At 38.0% G+C, this 18,347-nt stretch overlaps 1 protein-coding gene across 2 annotated transcripts in view; it reads right to left on the bottom strand.

Moving 5' to 3' along the window:
• LOC120538810 (metal transporter CNNM3) overlaps nt 1-18,327 on the bottom strand; it is a 69,300-nt gene extending 50,973 nt beyond the window's left edge. For both annotated transcript variants that reach the window (XM_039768294.1, XM_039768295.1), the window contains exons 1-2: nt 16,875-18,327; nt 5,752-5,895 (exon numbers count right to left, since the gene is read on the bottom strand). In XM_039768294.1, coding sequence (XP_039624228.1) covers nt 5,752-5,895; nt 16,875-18,240 — 1,510 coding nt within the window. In that variant the 5' untranslated portion in view covers nt 18,241-18,327. The remainder of the gene's footprint in view (nt 1-5,751; nt 5,896-16,874) is intronic.
• Between the last annotated feature and the right edge of the window lie 20 nt (nt 18,328-18,347).

The raw sequence follows: 18,347 nt of genomic DNA on the forward strand, positions 1-18,347 counted from the left end.
TCTAGCTGGGAAAATAAAACTGCATAAACATAGTAAATGTACATTTTAACAGCAAGAAAAAAATATAGTGCAATTAATAATTAAAAAAATGCAAATGTAAAGTGCATGTATATTTACATTTAAGCAGTGTTCAGTTAATTGAATCAGTGTATGAGAATACTTTTTTTGTTACTTAAATTACTTTTAATAAGCTTTTTTTTTAGATATGCACAGTACATTACAAAAGAAATGAAGCAATGACAGCTTGTATAAAGATTTTTATTTTCTTTAATGCCATATGTATTATGAATAAGTATTTTTCTCTATTTACACCAGTTAAAAGTGAGCATTTTAAGGGAATTTTGTTTAGTATTTTTATAGTCATTAAGCCTATTGAAAATTAAGCCTGCAGAATATAACTTTGTTAATAAAAAAAGAAATGTAACACCTGTATACTTCAACAAATACTAAACTATAGAAAAGTTAATACTTTAATATAGAACATTAGGCTTATCTACAGTGCATCCAGAAAGTTTTCACAGCACATCACTTTTTCCACATTTTGTTATGTTACAGCCTTATTCCAAAATGGATTAAATTCATTTTTATCCTCAGAATTCTACACACAACACCCCATAATGACAATGTGAAAAAAGTTTGAGATTTTTGCAAATTTATTAAAAATAAAAAAATTGAGAAAGCACATGTACATAAGTATTCACAGCCTTTGCCATGAAGCTCAAAATTGAGCTCAGGTGCCTCCCGTTTCCCCTGATCATCCTTGAGATGTTTCTGCAGCTTCACTGGAGTCCACCTGTGGTAAATTCAGTTGATTGGACATGATTTGGAAAGGCACACACCGGTCTATATAAGGTCCTACAGCTAACAGTTCATGTCAGAGCACAAACCAAGCATGAAGTTGAAGGAATTGTCTGTAGACCTCCGAGACAGGATTGTCTCGAGGCACAAATCTGGGGAAGGTTACAGAAAAATGTATGCTGCTTTGAAGGTCCCAATGAGCACTGTGGCCTCCATCATCCGTAAGTGGAAGAGGTTTGAAACCACCAGGACTCTTCTTAGAGCTGGTCGGCCATCTAAACTGAGTGATCGGGGGAGAAGGGCCTTAGTCAGGGAGGTAACCAAGAACCCGATGGTCACTCTGTCAGAGCTCCAGAGGTCCTCTGTGGAGAGAGGAGAACCATCCAGAAGGACAGCCATCTCTGCAGCAAGCCACCAATCAGGCCTGTATGGTAGAGTGATCAGACGGAAGCCACTCCTTAGTAAAAGGCACATGGCAGCCCGCCTGGAGTTTGCCAAAAGGCACCTGAAGGACTCTCAGACCATGAGAAACAAAATTCTCTGGTCTGATGAGACAAAGATTGAACTCTTTGGTGTGAATGCCAGGCGTCACGTTTGGAGGAAACCAGGCACGGCTTATCACCAGGCCAATACCATCCCTACAGTGAAGCATGGTGGTGGCAGCATCATGTTGTGGGGATGTGGCAGGAACTGGAAGACTAGTCAGGATAAAGGGAAATATGACTGCAGCAATGTACAGAAACATCCTGGATGAAAACCTGCTCCAGAGCGCTCTTGACCTCAGACTGGGGCGACGGTTCATCTGACAGCAGGACAATGACCCTAAGCACACAGCCAAGATATCAAAGGAGTGGCTTCAGGACAACTCTATGAATGTCCTGGAGTTGACCAGCCAGAGGCCAGACTTGAATCCGATTGAACATCTCTGGAGAGATCTTAAAATGGCTGTGCACCAACGCTTCCCATCCAACCTGATGGAGCTTAAGAGGTGCTGCAAAGAGGAATGGGCGAAACTAGCCAAGGATAGGTGTGCCAAGCTTGTGGCATCATATTCAAAAAGACTTGAGGCTGTAATTGCTGCCAAAGGTGACAAAGTATTGAGCAAAGGCTGCGAATATTTATGTACATGTGATTTCTCAGTTATTTTTAATAAATTTGCAAAAACCTCAAGTAAACTTTTTTCACGTTGTCATTATGGGGTGTTGTGTGTAGAATTCTGAGGAACAAAATGAATTTAATCCATTTTGGAATAAGGCTGTAACATAACAAAATGTGGAAAAAGTGATGAGCTGTGAATACTTTCCGGATGCACTGTACATCTGGCTATGCAGGAACTTAGTGTAAGTTTTTAAAAGATAAAGAAAAAACAAATCTGAATCAATATCTCAACTGCCAATCTAGTTAACAGGATATTAGTATCAGGCTTGAAAAAACCTTATTGAAGCATCCCTAAAGGACGCTTATGATCACCGTTACTATTTAACACTATTTAGTGAATTTCTGATAAAAAAAAAAAAAGACATTGGAAGAGTTATGCAGATGATCCTGTAATATTGACATCAAGAGTGGAGGATTTACAAAAGATGGACAAAGTATGCAAAGAGTATGGGATGGAAATTAATGCAAGAAAGACTGAAGTAATGGTGATAAGAAATAAGGAAATATCGCTGACATATAATAAGGAACATTTAGGTGAAGGAATATAAATACCTTAGGTGCTAGATTACAAATCAAAGGGATTACCTGGAGATAAGAAGAATTGGTAAAGAAAAGCAGAGCTTCTGGTATTGCAAATTCCTAAGAAGTAATTTGACCACAGACTTTAAACTACTAGAACAAACTACCCACTGTTAGGTTATGGTAGCGATATATGGACATATGAGAAAACAACAATTAATTAAATGTGGTGCAACAGAAGGTCAGCTCATTTCAGGTCAGGTGGGGGGTCATGCACTGGTACAGTATGTTGCCGTACCCACCACACAACGAAACACCATGGGCAAAGTTAAGATCAGTAAATCTTTCTTTACCAACAAATGCCCCACAACCTCCGGACACCACAACCCTGATTTTTTTTTAGCAACAGAAGAATGATATAAATTAACTGAACAGAGAAGGTGACAAATGAAGTGATGAGGGGGATGAGAATAGAAAAGAGTAGATAAGAATTCCAGTATATACAGTATGTTGAGGGATAAAAGGCACAATTGATGGTAAAAGGGAGAATAGACAGAACCAGAGACAAAGGAAGACAAAGAAGAACATGTAGTGATATAAAATAATGGTCATCATAAAAAAATGGAAAGTTTTGGAGAAGACAAAAAAAGCAGAAGATAAAGGGAAGTGGGAAGCCATGTTTGCCAATCTTTGCATCAAAGATGGCACATAAGAAAAAGAAGAAACCAAAAGCAGTGCAAAAGTGTATGTAAGACTACAAAGGTGTCAAAAGATGTCATGAAATCTTAAAAACTGAGCTCAATTAGGTTAAAGCAAGCAAACCTTTGTCATTCCTATGGATCATAAAATGTAATATTAATACTTCCAGGAGTTGGCACTTTAATGATCTAATGGAATAATAGGATCTCTCAATTAAAATTTCTAAAAGAAAATGTAGCTGGCTGAGTTTCATTCTATCCAAGCACGCCATAATTCAACTAAAATGTTTTCACTAATCACATACATCTCATTTAAAATTGTCTAAAAGTAACCCAGGGCAAGATCTGACTTGTGAACACTGTAATCAAGTGCCTGCATTACTAGGTCATATGTTTTGTTTTTTTTCCCAAAAATTTTGACAGTTCTCTCAGTTAGTCTTGGATTTAAAATCACTCCTGGCACGCTGAAAGTGGCATTTCCAGTACTATCAGACAGGATTAAAGTGTACTATGAGAAAGACTATAATGTCCTATACCATACTAATATTGTGTAAACTTATTTTGCTCAACTGAACAAGAATCCTAACCCATCTTTATAACATAATGCATTTCCCCACCAAGTTATCTCAAACTGGAAAAAATCAAATGGTCATAAAAAGGATTTTTTCCCCTAACATGCCAAGAACTTATTAAAATAATCCTAAAACAAACATGCCTGGCCCGTGCTTAACCTTCTCACTCTACTTGATGTTATATCATATATAAAGAATTCATATTGCCGCCTTCTCTGTTCAGATGAGTTATTTTCTTATTAACTCCGATACATATTGTGTTTAGTATGTTAATTTGTATGAGTAGCTATTTCCTTGGAGTAATTTGTTCTCAAGTAAAGGGGGAAAAAAAAGTGTCCTTAAACTCAAATCTTACATTTCTACCTATGATGAGAATACAAATTTAATTTGACAAGCTGCCATTTCCTTGCTTCAATAGAGAAATATAAAAGCATTGTTTATTTTACTTCTGAATGGAATTTGCCAAGATGAGAATTTGTTTTCAGAGAAACTTATTTCTTTTCCTTTAGGTTACATGCTAAGATTTTGCATCCTTATTAGTTTCTAAAAAGCATAACATTAACGTGGCAACTTGACAAAAAAATGAAAATCCAACTAGACAAAAAAAAAACCTTAATCTTTAGGACATACCTCGTATAGCAATTTACATTGCTGTTTAGTATTTGTTATAAATTAGGCACATTTTCTTATGCAGTGTTACAGTTTTGCTTAGAATGCTGGTATAGCTGAGGCACAAAAGTTCACATTCACAAAGGTAATTTTAAAGAAAACTACTTTTATAAACAAACTAACTAACTATCTTCCTGCCCAAACATTCTAATTCTTCACAGGTGCACTGGCTATCATTAACTCTAGGGAGACCCCAGAAATAGAATTTAAAAAGTAGCTAAATTGCACAGTTTATTTAGTAAAAAATAATTAAACATATAAACTAGCAAAAACAGAGTCAGAAAAAAATCATTTAACTTTGTAAAATTGGTCATAGATCAGAAATAAACATTGGAGCTTTAATTTAAATATGGCTGTGCCTGCTTGGATTTAGAAGCAAGCTAGGACCACAGATGCCTATGTTGTATTTACATGTAAATACGTGGTAGAATACTTCGCTTAAGAATTACAACTCCATTCTGACAGTAAAAAAATAACATTAAAGGTTTGATGCGTAACAAAAACATGACTTATTTGATTTAGATTGAGACAAAAATACTATACTAACTGAACACACACTTTTTTAAATACATGGTGCCTACTTGACAGCATGTTTTGCTAATGTGTATATCACAGGAAAGCATTTTAAGAGATATGCTCATACTCTAGCATTTGTGAGAAAGTGACTTTATTTCTGTATACCAATCTCCACTGAAAACCAGTACATTTCTCACTAGCCACACTATTGCTTTGTTAATGCTAAAAGGCAAAATTCACTAAGTTGGTAACTATTTATTTTGCCTGGAAATTAACAGGTGGACAGCTTTTTATAAATGTATTTTTTGATTGTTTAGTTAAAACTGGTACAAAATAACCTTTCTCCAGCAGACCATGGCTTAATTTTTGGCACACATTATAAATCTAATTGTGCTGTTACCTCTGTGGAAACAAAATTATTTTAAACAATAATCAGACACGAGATGAGAAAATGTATTCAAATTAACTAGATGTGAATGTCCCCAACATAGAAGCAAATAATGTAATTTATCAAAATGAAAAACGAGTAACCGAAAGACAAACTGTAATTAAAGCATTAAAAATATTTATATTTATCCATTTTTATACCCCCCCACCAGTTATCCCACTCATAGCAGTGAAACCATATTTGACATAAACAATCATGCTTATGTCTATTTCGTACTTTACAGAATGAACTCTAGAGCTAATTAGAGAAACTATTGAAAAACAGCAATCTTCCAAATTAGTGAAATCATTAGAACGAATGCCAGTAAAAAGAGTACGGACATGCCCTGTAATTCTGGCAACCACTTTAAGGAGAACAATTTAAAGGCACTCACTATAACCATCGGACTCATCCAGGATTTCTGATCTAATAATCTCTTCAATGACATCCTCCAGAGTGACCAACCCCAGCACCTCATAGAAAGGGTCACCCTCTCCTTCATTGTTTACTTTTTGCACAATTGCCATGTGTGATTTACCTGAGGAAAAAAAAAAGAGAAATTACAAGAGGATTCCCTGCTCAGCATCAATAACAGAGGTTGGATAAGGTTTAAAAACTGGCACATAATTAAAATCGCTTGCAGCCAGTGGAAATTAAGCCTAGTCATGGTTTATCATACCCGAAGCACTTGTTTCATGCAAGTCTCAGTGCAGTTTATTCCACAATATCAGCTTTGCTTCTTAAATGGTACAGAGTCAAAACTGGCTCACACTTAACCTTAAAGTGTATTATTTTTCACCTGCACCAGGTTATGTTTATTTTTAACATGTGCAATGTGCTCTGTGCTGAAGCAACACACATTTATATGTTGAATTGGGTTCTTTTTTAGTAAGCTTTTCAGCTATAGAAAGTTTATCGTAATCGGAAGCTTACTCTCTATTGGTCCAGGTAAATAACAGCACTGTTGCTCTTTGCCGTTCAAAAATCACTGCAACCTACTTTGAGCACCACCTTCATGAGATATTTGCTTGGTTTAGAAATGCGGCACTCAGTGAGCCTTCTAAATGTTCCCACCCATTTTTAAGCAAAATTCACTCATGGATATCTCCAGACATATATATTACAAGTCTAGCAAAATCCTTGAGCAAGGCCCTTAACCTGCAATTCCTCCGTTCTGTATATGATGATAATCTGCGTCCAGCCCTGTAAGCTGGTCCTCCAATTTACAGGAAGCATTTGGGGGTTAGTGGCAGGATTGGCATTCCAGCCACCAAAAAAAAAAACCTCACATTGTTTCAGTGTGGCGCTGGGGTGTCACCCACTGCACTCGGGTCCCAATCCAGGTGGTTTGACATGGGGTGGGTGTGGAAACACACTTATCAGGGCATGCTCCCAACCTCCCTCTCTTTCTTTCTCTAGCTCGGTGAGACTTCATACTGTGCCTACTGACTACTCATTCTTTAGATCATAATGTTCAACATAATGAATACACCAGCTTAAAATTCAGTGTTTTACTAATGTTTAACATGTTGCAGATTACACACAAAATTTACTAATGGTAACTAAACTAGATACAGCTGAGATCAACACACTCATTTTGTCCAAATGCAGAAATGCACTCTTAGTGATGTTGCCAAGAAACATTAAGTTTCTATGGCCGAAGTAAAAAGTCACAAAATACTGAAAACTAATTTCTCCCATTTATAACACAGAAAACACAAAAAAATGCCAAGTCCAACTCTTTTGAGGGTATAAAGTTGATTCACCTAAACAAATACATTTTGGAATGAAATGGCAACACACTGATCACCTTAATGAAAGGTTCAATCCATATACTCAAGACTTTGGAATCCGATAACTGAGTCACAGTTATCACTGCTTCCTGTACATTAATATGAAGACTTGCCATTTGATCTCTGAAGCATGAACATTAAGACCTGGGGTTTAAAATCAGCATGAATGGGATGTCCTTCTCCATTGTCAAGATGATGGAATAAGTTAACAAATGTAAGAAAAAATAAATAAATGCTATAAACTTTATTTCAGTTCCATGGCAAACTTTGTTCTGTTAAGTGAATGACAAAAGTTTCAGTGAGACAATATTAATATTTCATTTGGAACATATCCTTTTTTTTGTACATATTGATTTCTCACTTAAACTTGAAACAGACACTGAATGATTAATTTATGAGTAATGTAAAATGCATAATAAACACCAGGTAGCTATAACATTACGGAAAGTAAACCATGAGCTTTAGTAACAGATCCAACATTGGATAAATTCAGTGTTTTGGTATTCAAAAAAATCAAAACCTGCAAATGAGTCTCTGTGTTCAGCATTATGACACAAACCTGAGAGTCAAACTATGCAAAAGACACAACTGCACATTCAATCATTAAAATAACTGGTAATGCAAAACTCAGCTGACAGGGTAAATAAATTCACATCACTATAAACTGCATATTCTGTAAAACCCAGCAGTGTCAAAGTAATTACTGGGGAGGGGGAGAGAGAAAGAGAGAGAGAATCGATTAGAGTATTGCTATATTTTTCATCCCAATATACTGTACAAGTACCTTTTCTTTGGTTTCTTATATGGAAATTCTGTTTTTATGCCTGACTGCAGAAATTCTGGTGAAAACAGTTAGTTATATTGATGTTTAGATTAAACTTTCAAGTTTTTTTTCATTTTTACAGCATATCTGGGAACAAAAAGCTTAACACGTATGCATGAAAATGCTGATACATGCCATAAAATGGAATTATATGCATATGTATCCAAATTCCTAATGGACATTTGTGTACATTCAAATTATACATTTCAAATATGAAGCGTTCCATTTTCAATTACAGGCTGTGAGCCCTCCTTTAGACAGATGGGTTCATCTCACAAAGCATCACCCAGCACTAAAGTTAGAAGATGTGTTGAGAATCTAAATTAATATTCCTATTCCTAATGTGGGGTCTATTGAAATAAATGTGGAAATGATTTTTAGGTAATGAAATCGTGGGGAGGCAATACAAATTGAGCTGATTTGAGACAAGAGTTTTACTTATATGGTGGAACAGAATTACACCTTTTTTTATCCCTACGGTGATATTTCAATTTCTGTCACAAAAAAAGAAATAATATACTGCAGAAATGAAACTCAATATGTAACATGCTACATGACATTAAGAAAATGATAATCATATTGTGGGGTTCCAAGGGATTCCCAACATTTAAACTAACATGAATAAAACTGACTGCTTCACCATTTTAGCATATTTACAACCCAATCAATCTGAATAGAACAGATGAGCAAAATAATTACATTTTAACAGGTTCTTTATTTTAGGGAAGCAAGATACGATGGCACACTGTGATCATACAAAACATATCAATTTTCAAGTAGCTGACTTTGAAAACACATTTCGCCAAGTTTGTAAAAGATGCTTCCATTACTATGCTCCAGGTAAATGAGAAGTACCCAACTACAGAAAGTGCTTGCAAACCCTTCATTCAGATCTTTGAAGACACTATGCAGTGTTCGTGGTATTACTGAATGAGAAACAGTAGGATGCTAAGCTACCAAATAAAACATTAATCTTAAGACATCCAGCCTTAAGATGGAAATTTTGCCAGGTCTTAAAACAAGTGTCACTGTCTAGCTTTAATAATGTAAAGTCCAACCACAATATATCTATTTTCACACAGTGCTGAGTGTCCAACTTTTTTTAAAGGAATTAACAGCCGAATTTAGTATAGTCTGTGTTGTGGGTAACGTGCATTGAGCAACACATATCCACAATGTAGGAATCTATATTTAAAATAAAAAAATAAATAAAAAAAAAAAAAAAGTTACTGACCTGAATGCACACAATACAAAAATGAAAACAAATGTTGTTGACATTCTGGACAGTAGTTCAGTGCTTAAAAAAAAAAAAAAAGAACTAAAATACCCAGCAAGGAGGTATTTACTCAGTAGCCATTGAACTACAAACTGCATGTGAACTAAAATACCAAGCAGTGTAGGTATTTACTCAGCAGTCACTGAACTATAAACTGCCTAGTCAAGCCTCATATGGTGCAAAGCTATATAAAAAAAAAAAAATTCAGAATGCATAAACCTATGATTTTCCTCTTAAGACTCACCCATAAACGCTCAATGACTTTGCTTTCTGTTAAAGTTTTAGAAATAATATGAACAAAAATAGGAAAAGAAATTTAAATTTACAATAAATAAATATCTTTAAACACTGGGGTAGTGAAGCAAGTGAAATAAAAGCTGGTGTTCACATTTCAGAAGTATGACCTTTTACCCGTGGGTATTTCAATACCAATATACAGCATTAACACTTCCTTGTGTGATAAAAGTATTCTATTAGACAAACTGATATCAAGTAATCAAAGATAAAATTTACTAAATGTATTACAAAAAAATGCACCAGGCCATAAGTCCAATAACAAACTCTTTGCTTTATTTTGATATACAGCAAGACATTTTCAGGTGCAGTCTGTTAAAGGAAGCTTTTGAAATTAGGTCTTAGTGTGTTTCAGGTCACTGCTTTGCTGCAAAAATAAGTATCGGCCACTTTGTCTGCAATCATTTTCTTTAAAACTGGCAGACAAAAATACAGGCTTCTCTTGACTGTTTCTCAGCCTCAGACCAATGTCAAGCAAAAAAGCAGGCATCGGCTTTACTTGTTATACTTAATACTACCAGAGTCTTAAAGCATTAAGTTTCTATTCTGTTTGACAGTTTTTGGTCACTTGGCAGTTATTTATGCAGCCACCTTGTACTTTGTTTAGGCAGCAAAGCACCCTATTTCAGAAATATCAGGGAGGTGGCCTGTCCCAATTTAGGGTGGCCAGTACACCACACATAACTAAAGGTTACATTGTTATTCACTTCAGGTGAGATTTGCATATTGGCCATTATTGAGCCCTTAATCACAACTTCAAAACGTCCAAAACAGATAAGAACTTTAAACATCAGCATTTTACATTTTTTAAGAAATAACAGCATGCCGATCACACTACATGAGTTTTACAGATAGAACATTAATGTACGGAGGTTTGGAAAACTAAAACTGTCCTGAGAAGTTTTGGGGTAGTCACATAACCTATAATTCCATACATTTTGCAGTTGTGTAACCTTCAGTCCTCTATGGCAGTGGTACTCAACGTTCAGTCCTTCGGGCCCAGCTGACTGTAGGCTTTTGTGCCAACCCATTTATTCTCTTACTTGTATTTCCTACCTTAATTAAGCAAGCCATTAGTTCTGGAAATTACAAATTGGTTATGCTATATTTTTACTAAATGGAGCATAAATGTACAGGTGCCGGTCATAAAATTAGAATATCATGAAAAAGTTGATTTATTTCAGTAATTCCATTCAAAAAGTGAAACTTGTATATTAGATTCATTCATTACACACAGACTGATGTATTTCAAAATGTTTATTTCTTTTAATTTTGATGATTATAACTGACAATCAACGAAAGTCCAAAATTCAGTATCTCGTAAAATTAGAATATTGTGAAAAGGTTCAATATTGAAGACACCTGGTGCCACACTCTAACCAGCTAATTAACTCAAAACACCTGCAAAAGCCTTTAAATGGTCTCTCAGTCTAGTTCTGTAGGCTACACAATCATGGGGAAGACTGCTGACTTGACAGTTGTCCAAAAGATGACCATTGACACCTTGCACATGGAGGGTAAGACACAAAGGGTCATTGCTAAAGAGGCTGGCTGTTCACAGAGCTCTGTGTCCAAGCACATTAATAGAGAGGCAAGGGAAGGACAAGATGTGGTAGAAAAAGTGTACAAGCAATAGGGATAACCGCACCCTGGAGAGGATTGTGAAACAAAACCCATTCAAAACTGTGGGGAAGATTCACAAAGAGTGGACTGCAGCTGGAGTCAGTGCTTCAAGAACCACCACGCACAGACGTATGCAAGACATGAGTTTCAGCTGTCGCATTCCTTGTGTCAAGCCACTCTTAAACAAGAGACAGCGTCAGAAGCATCTCGACTGGACTGCTGCTGTGTGGTCCAAAGTTATGTTCTCTGATGAAAGTAAATTTTGCATTTCCTTTGGAAATCAAGGTCCCAGAGTCTGGAGGAAGAGAGGAGAGGCACAGAATCCACGTTGCTTGAGGTCCAGTGTAAAGTTTCCACAGTCAGTGATGGTTTGGGGTGCCATGTCATCTGCTGGTGTTGGTCCATTGTGTTTTCTGAGGTCCAAGGTCAATGCAGCCGTCTACCAGGAAGTTTTAGAGCACTTCATGCTTCCTGCTGCTGACAAACTTTATGGAGATGCAGATTTCATTTTCCAACAGGACCTGGCACCTGCACAAAGTGCCAAAACTACCAGTACCTGGTTTAAGGACCATGGTATCCCTGTTCTTGATTGGCCAGCAAACTCGCCTGACCTTAACCCCATAGAAAATCTATGGGGTATTGTGAAGAGGAAGATGCAATACGCCAGACCCAACAATTCAGAAGAGCTGAAGGCCACTATCAGAGCAACATGGGCTCTCATAACACCTGAGCACTGCCACAGACTGACTCCATGCCACGCCGCATTGCTGCAGTAATCCAGGGCAAAGGAGCCCCAACTACATATTGAGTGCTGTACATGCTCATACTTTTCATGTTCATACCTTTCAGTTGGCCAACATTTCTAAAAAATCCTTTTTTTGCATTAATTTTAATCTTAATTTATATTCTAATTTTCCGAGATACTGAATTTGGCACTTTCATTAGTTGTCAGTTATAATCAAAGTTAAAAGAAATAAACATTTGAAATACATGAGTCTGTGTGTAATGAATGAATCTAATATACAAGTTTCACTTTTTGAATGGAATTACTGAAATAAATCAACTTTGTCATGATATTCTAATTTTATGACCGGCGCCTGTATGTGTTAGACAGATAAAAAATTATTTTTTTCCTTTTAATTAGATTTTTTTAATGTTCTGGTTATTTAGACAATAATTTACTAATAAGCACAAAATTGGGTAACACTAAAGTAGTTGCTCCTTTCATAATCATTTGTGCTGGTGGTTGATCTGCTCAATATTGCTTTCCTAACTGCATCAGAATACAGACAAAATCCACAAAAAACAGTGAGCATTTAAAGATTAAAACGAGAGTCTTAATTTCCTATAGGAGTAAATCTGACACTACTGTACTTTAGTAAATACAAAATAAGAAAAAAATACATGTCAGTAAGTTGAACAATGGGATCAATTGAAGATAGCAATGACTGGATTGGAACACCACGCCCAAACCCATAACTCCAACCCCATTATTCCCCCACCCCAAGCCAGAGGACGGAATGCAGAGAACCACTGCTCCAGGTGGATGACATCTAATAAATGTAGTCGTTAAGTCCGACATGGTGACCAACTTAAAATGTAGTGTTCCACCAGCCATTGCTGCTCCATAGCCTTGTTAAGCCATAGTCCTCTTTCCAAACAAAAACAGTAAATAGGCAAATAAGAAAAATAAAATGTGTCAGTAATGGCTGATTGATAAAGCTGTGAAACATGCATAGGGCTTTACAACAACAGAGACAAGCAGCATAAACTGGGTGAACAAATTGCTCCAAGTGCAAACAAACATTAATGCTCCACATTGCAGCCCAGTAAAGTCACAAAGTCATGTAATGAGGGCAGTAACTGAGGGACTTTGCACTGGCACTTCACATTGCTACAAACACCTTGCAATATCTTAAGAGCAAAGTAACATACCATATACACAGCACAACTAGGGAGGATGACTAAGAACTGGGAGTGCAATAATACAAAATAAACATGTATAATACGTTTTTGTTTTTTTATATCACAGTGTTGACCAAACGCAAACACACCTGCTGCTATATCAAACAAATCAGGACATTAGAAAACTTATTGATTGTATTCATTTACATGCTGCTGTGATTTTCTTGCTAAAAATCAGACCATGATTGACATAACAGACTGTTGTACTGAAATAATCCAGCATTTTCACTTTTTTTTTTTAGGTGCAATACTTATCTAATAATAGAGAATTTTTGGGAATGATGAAAGATAGCAAATAGCTTTGTGCTTTTTTGGTTTCTAAAATTTGTATGAATATACACAAACACACCTTCGCCTAACCTCTGTTTTATATATACAAAGGTTAAAGTTTATTTCTACTCTGAAAATGAAAGTAAGGTAAAAGACAACATTTTGGCGGTGTTTCCTATTATACAGTGGGCATAGAAGAGAATCACTCACTTTGAAAATATTCACATTTTGTTGCTTTGCAACCTAAAATGAGCATGCACATAAAAATATTTTCTTCAGCTTTATTTACTCGATGAAACCTATACTACCCAAGTCAAAGATATATAAGCAACAGTTCAGAAAAATCTTCTTTCGGCTTCTCCAGTTAGGGGTTGCCACAAGGAAAAAAAAACAACAAGAATCACTGAGATTGATAAAGGATTATCCCCCAATCAAACAATACTTGCAAACTCAATCAGGTGTAAGTAATCACCTTCTCCATTGCACACCAAGGTAATTGGCTTCCACCTGTGATAAACTGTAATCATTCCGATTAGTTTAGCATAACAGCAGCTATTCCTAGAGCACTCCCCAGTGCTTCATAGTACAACTGAAAGCAAACAATTGACTATGGGAGGCAAGACATTTTCAAAAGATCTCAGGGATAAATTTGTGGACAATCATAAGTCAGGAGTTGGATATAAAAAGATTTCAAAAGCTTCATCAATCCCTAGGAGCACAGGAAAGTCCATAAATAAGAAGTGGAAAGTGTTTTGTACCACTATGATCGTCCCCAGATTAGTCAGTCCCTTCAAACTGGATGGAAGAGCAATGAGGAAATTGGTCAGAGAGACTACAGAGAGGCCTATAGCAACTTTGAAGGAGTTACAGGACTTTACAGCAAAGAGTTGTCATTGTGCACATGTGACAACAATGATCATAAGCACTCCACAAATGAGGCTTATACAGGAGAGTTGTAAGAGAAAAGCAACTCCTCAAGAAAGGCTCATTTGAGCTTTGCCAAAACAAAAACTACCTTGAAGATTCTAAGTGTCAAGAGGAATAAGATATTAGGGTCAGATGAAACCAAAATCTAACTATTTGGCCTCAACACCAAATGGTACACCTAGTTGAAAGTCAATACAAGTCACCATCCAAAATACACTATACCTACAGTAAATCAGAGATGTTAGCAGCCTGTTGTGGGATTTTTTCTTGACAGCAGGGACCGGGGCACTTTTCAGAGTAAAAGGAAAAATGGATGGGGCAAAATACCATCAAATTCTTAAAGAAAACCTGCTGCCCTCTGCCAGAAAGTTGAAGATGGGAAGAATGTTCACTTTTCAACATGGCAATGACACAAAGAACACAGCAAATTGACCACATTTTGAATAAAGAACAAAAAAAAGTGAATGTCCTTGCGTAGCTTAGCCAGAACTCAGACTTAAACCCTACTGAAAATCTAAGAAACGATTTGAAGTTTGCAGTCCACCAGCAGTCACCTTCCAGTCTGACTGAGCTTGAACAGTTCTGTAAGACAAGTGGGCAAATATTTCTCATTCTAAACAAGCAAAGTTGGTACAGAGGTATCCCAACAGACTCAATGCTGTAATTCAAAACAAAGGTGACTCCACAAACTACTAACATGGGAGTGTGATCCTTTATTAAATTAAACTTTCAGTTTTTTTATTTATTATTTTTCCCCAAAGTGTTGCTTATACATCTTTGACTAGAATGTAACAGGGTGCACTGATTAAATAAAGCTGAAAAAAGATGTGTGTGTATGTGTTTTCAATTTAGGCTGTAAAGAAACAAAATTTAAATATTTCTAAAGGGGGTGATTCTTTTCCATGCCCACCCTATATCTTTATAATCTATAAATTTGAAAGTTGTAGTTGATGAATCTTTTACTACACAAAAATGAGAGTGCCTATTGCAAATAAAATTAATCTTCCTGCTTTATTTCTTGACATCTATAACCCTACTGACACTATAAAGCACCAACCACTGTTTTTTTTATACTTCTAGTTTTCATCTAACCTTGGGAAAAAGTATAAAGCTTTTGAGATGTCTGCTTTAAAATGTCGCTATTACTGGTTAACTTTTCCCTAAATCCTAAAATATATTGAACACGTACTTAGTGGGTGATATGGGGACACAATGGTTAGCAATTCTATTTCACAGACCTCAACATCTTTGGTTCAAATCACCCAAAAAAAAAAAAAAAAAAAGTGTCTGTGCAAGTTTGCCTCCTACATCACCGAACATGTGCATGTTAGATTAACTGGCAATTCCGAAGTGGCCTGTGTTTGAGCTTCAGTGATATGTGTGTGAATGGGCACTGTAATGGACTAGTGCACGGTCCAGGGTTGGTTTTCTGCTTTGAACACACTCTAGTTTACACAGCAATGAACTGGAAAAAGCAGATTTTAAAAATATTTGATGAGAGCTAGTGTGTCCAATTAAGGAATTTAACAGCAATGATAATGAAAGGCTAAAAAGATTTTGTACATGTATGCTTCTTCCAAAAATGACCAGTACACTTCACAAGACAACACCACCAAAGTGGCACAAAGGTCAAGTAGTAAAATCATTTGCTCACTACCACAGAGTTTAACAGATTAGGCCATTTATTGTTCCATATACTCCCTACTCCCATCTATGAGGTCCAGGCAGAATGTGAATGTAGTACAGTATTCCTAAACCCTGCATTTTTCACTATATCTCATCCCAAATAGTAGAAAGCTCAGATTACCATATTGGAACAAAAAACCATAAGCTAAACATAAATATTACCAACATAAGTGACAAGACAACTAATTATATGAAACTATTATCACACCAATTGTCATCATGTTAAAATATGATACGCACAAAACCTGAAGGAGAATGTATAAAATAAGGTCCTACAGCTTTCACACTAAGCGGACAATGAAGGGAAAAATAAACTAGATCCAATGAACTTACAAGAAAAGAAACATTCAGGCAGAACAAGTTCTAAGGGTAAAAAAGTGACACTGGAGTGGACCTACGCCAACATGCCTCGAATCTGTTTTGAGTATAATCAATTCAGCAAGTATATAAACCCATTATAATTAGTTACTTTGGCGGACAATTTTGCCCAAGGCAAATATCTGAGAGATACAATTGGTTACATTTTTTATCCAGCTGGAGCACGGGCAGGTGAAGTGACTTGATCATCATCACTGCTTCCGTAGCAGGAAGTGAATCCACAACCTCAGGGTTTTATGTCCAAAGTTTTAAACACTTTGCCATTACAATTATAACCCTATCCTGTGCACAGAATATTGTTCACCCTGGGTCCACATTGTAGCACTTTCATCTCTAGCTCGCCGTGACCGATTTAACACTGTAACTAAACTGTCCGATTACTCTTCTCCTCATCCACACACTGGCCAGCTCTACGAATATGAGATTAACCGTCCCTGCCTTTAGCAAGCTCTGAACTGGAATTGCCCCGCTCTTCCACTCACCCTTTTTGAACTCCTCCAGCATAGCGTCCAGTTTGGTGTCATTGAAGACAAAGTGCAAGGGGTGATTATAGAACTTTGTAATGGTACTCAATGGAGTGCAGTCATCGGGGTCCACCAAGGCCAAGTCTTTGACGTACAAGATGTCCACGATGTTTGTGCGTTCGTCCTCGTACACTGGCACTCGGGTGTAGCCGCTCTGCATAATTTCGGACATGGTACCGAAGTCCAGGACGGCCACCGAGCTGAGCATGAAGCATTCCTTTAAGGGTGTCAGGATATCCTCCACCGTCTTGTACCGCAGACTGCCCCGGCTAAACTCCTCCTTGACGAACTCATTGTACGGATCGCTAGAGCGCATCAGGTCCACAATCTTCTCGCGCACATAGCAAGTACTCACGTCCCTACGCAGAGTCAAATCCAGCAAGAGCCCCAGCGGACAGGACAGCGGGCAGGTGAACACCATACTGGCTTGGGCAAGCCAGGTGATGCCCGGGGCCAAGCGAAATCCATAGCGGGAGCACAGTATATGAGGGATTAGCTCCGCAACGAAGAACAGCATGAGTCCACTGATGAACACTGCGGGGACCGTGGAGCCAAGGACGCGGTAGAATAAGACCCCTAAGGCGGTGTGGCCCAGGGCACCGAGCAGTAACAGGGCGCATAGCAGGAAGTTTCCCCGCCGGCGTACAGGCTCCAGACGTTTGGCACACTTTTTCTCCTTCTCGGAACCGCATGAACGCAGCACATACAGCTCGAGTGGGTCCAACCACAACAGACTCAGGTGGACGCTCTTGAAGACGGCCGAGGCAAGCAGCAGCAGCGCGACAAACAGGGCAAGGAGCCAGAGAGGATGAGGCGGCGGGGGCTCGGGCTCAGGCTCCTGCTGGACAAAAAGTACGTTGTGGCCCGGAAAAGACTTCCACTTGTCCTCCTGTTCTAGGCGGGTGCACAGGTGATACACGTGAGCCACATCGGCACCGGTAACTCGCACATGGACCAAAGCAGAGTCCGAGCGACTCCCACTTTCCACGTAGCTTTCCAAATGGAAAGTGGCCGAACTTCGCAGTTTGGCATCGTGACACGGGTCAGATTCCGCGGGAACGCCGCCGCCACTATCGCCACTACCACTAGCGAACGCCAGCCACGGCCAACTCGCATTGAGCAGGTTGGAGCCGTACAATCGGAGTGTGAAGGTAGTGTTGGGGTCTGAAAGGACCACCCCTGTCCGCAAAGACGCTACCGGTCCCGGATTCTCTAGCCGGACCCCCAAAACCTGGACGGGGAGCGGGGTACAGCAAACGAGCCGGGAAGCGGAGATGTACACAGCCAAGAGGCAGAGGCAAACAGCCGCCGAACTCACCACCATATTGGAGCTAGGCAGCTGGCCTCTGAGTTCACGTGACCGCCCCTCTCACTGCCACAGATTAGCGGCCCTGTAAACGCCCGGCCTCGAACCCATGCTGAAACTGGAAC

Source organism: Polypterus senegalus, chromosome 11, assembly GCF_016835505.1.
Source record: "Polypterus senegalus isolate Bchr_013 chromosome 11, ASM1683550v1, whole genome shotgun sequence".
NCBI lineage: Eukaryota > Metazoa > Chordata > Cladistia > Polypteriformes > Polypteridae > Polypterus > Polypterus senegalus.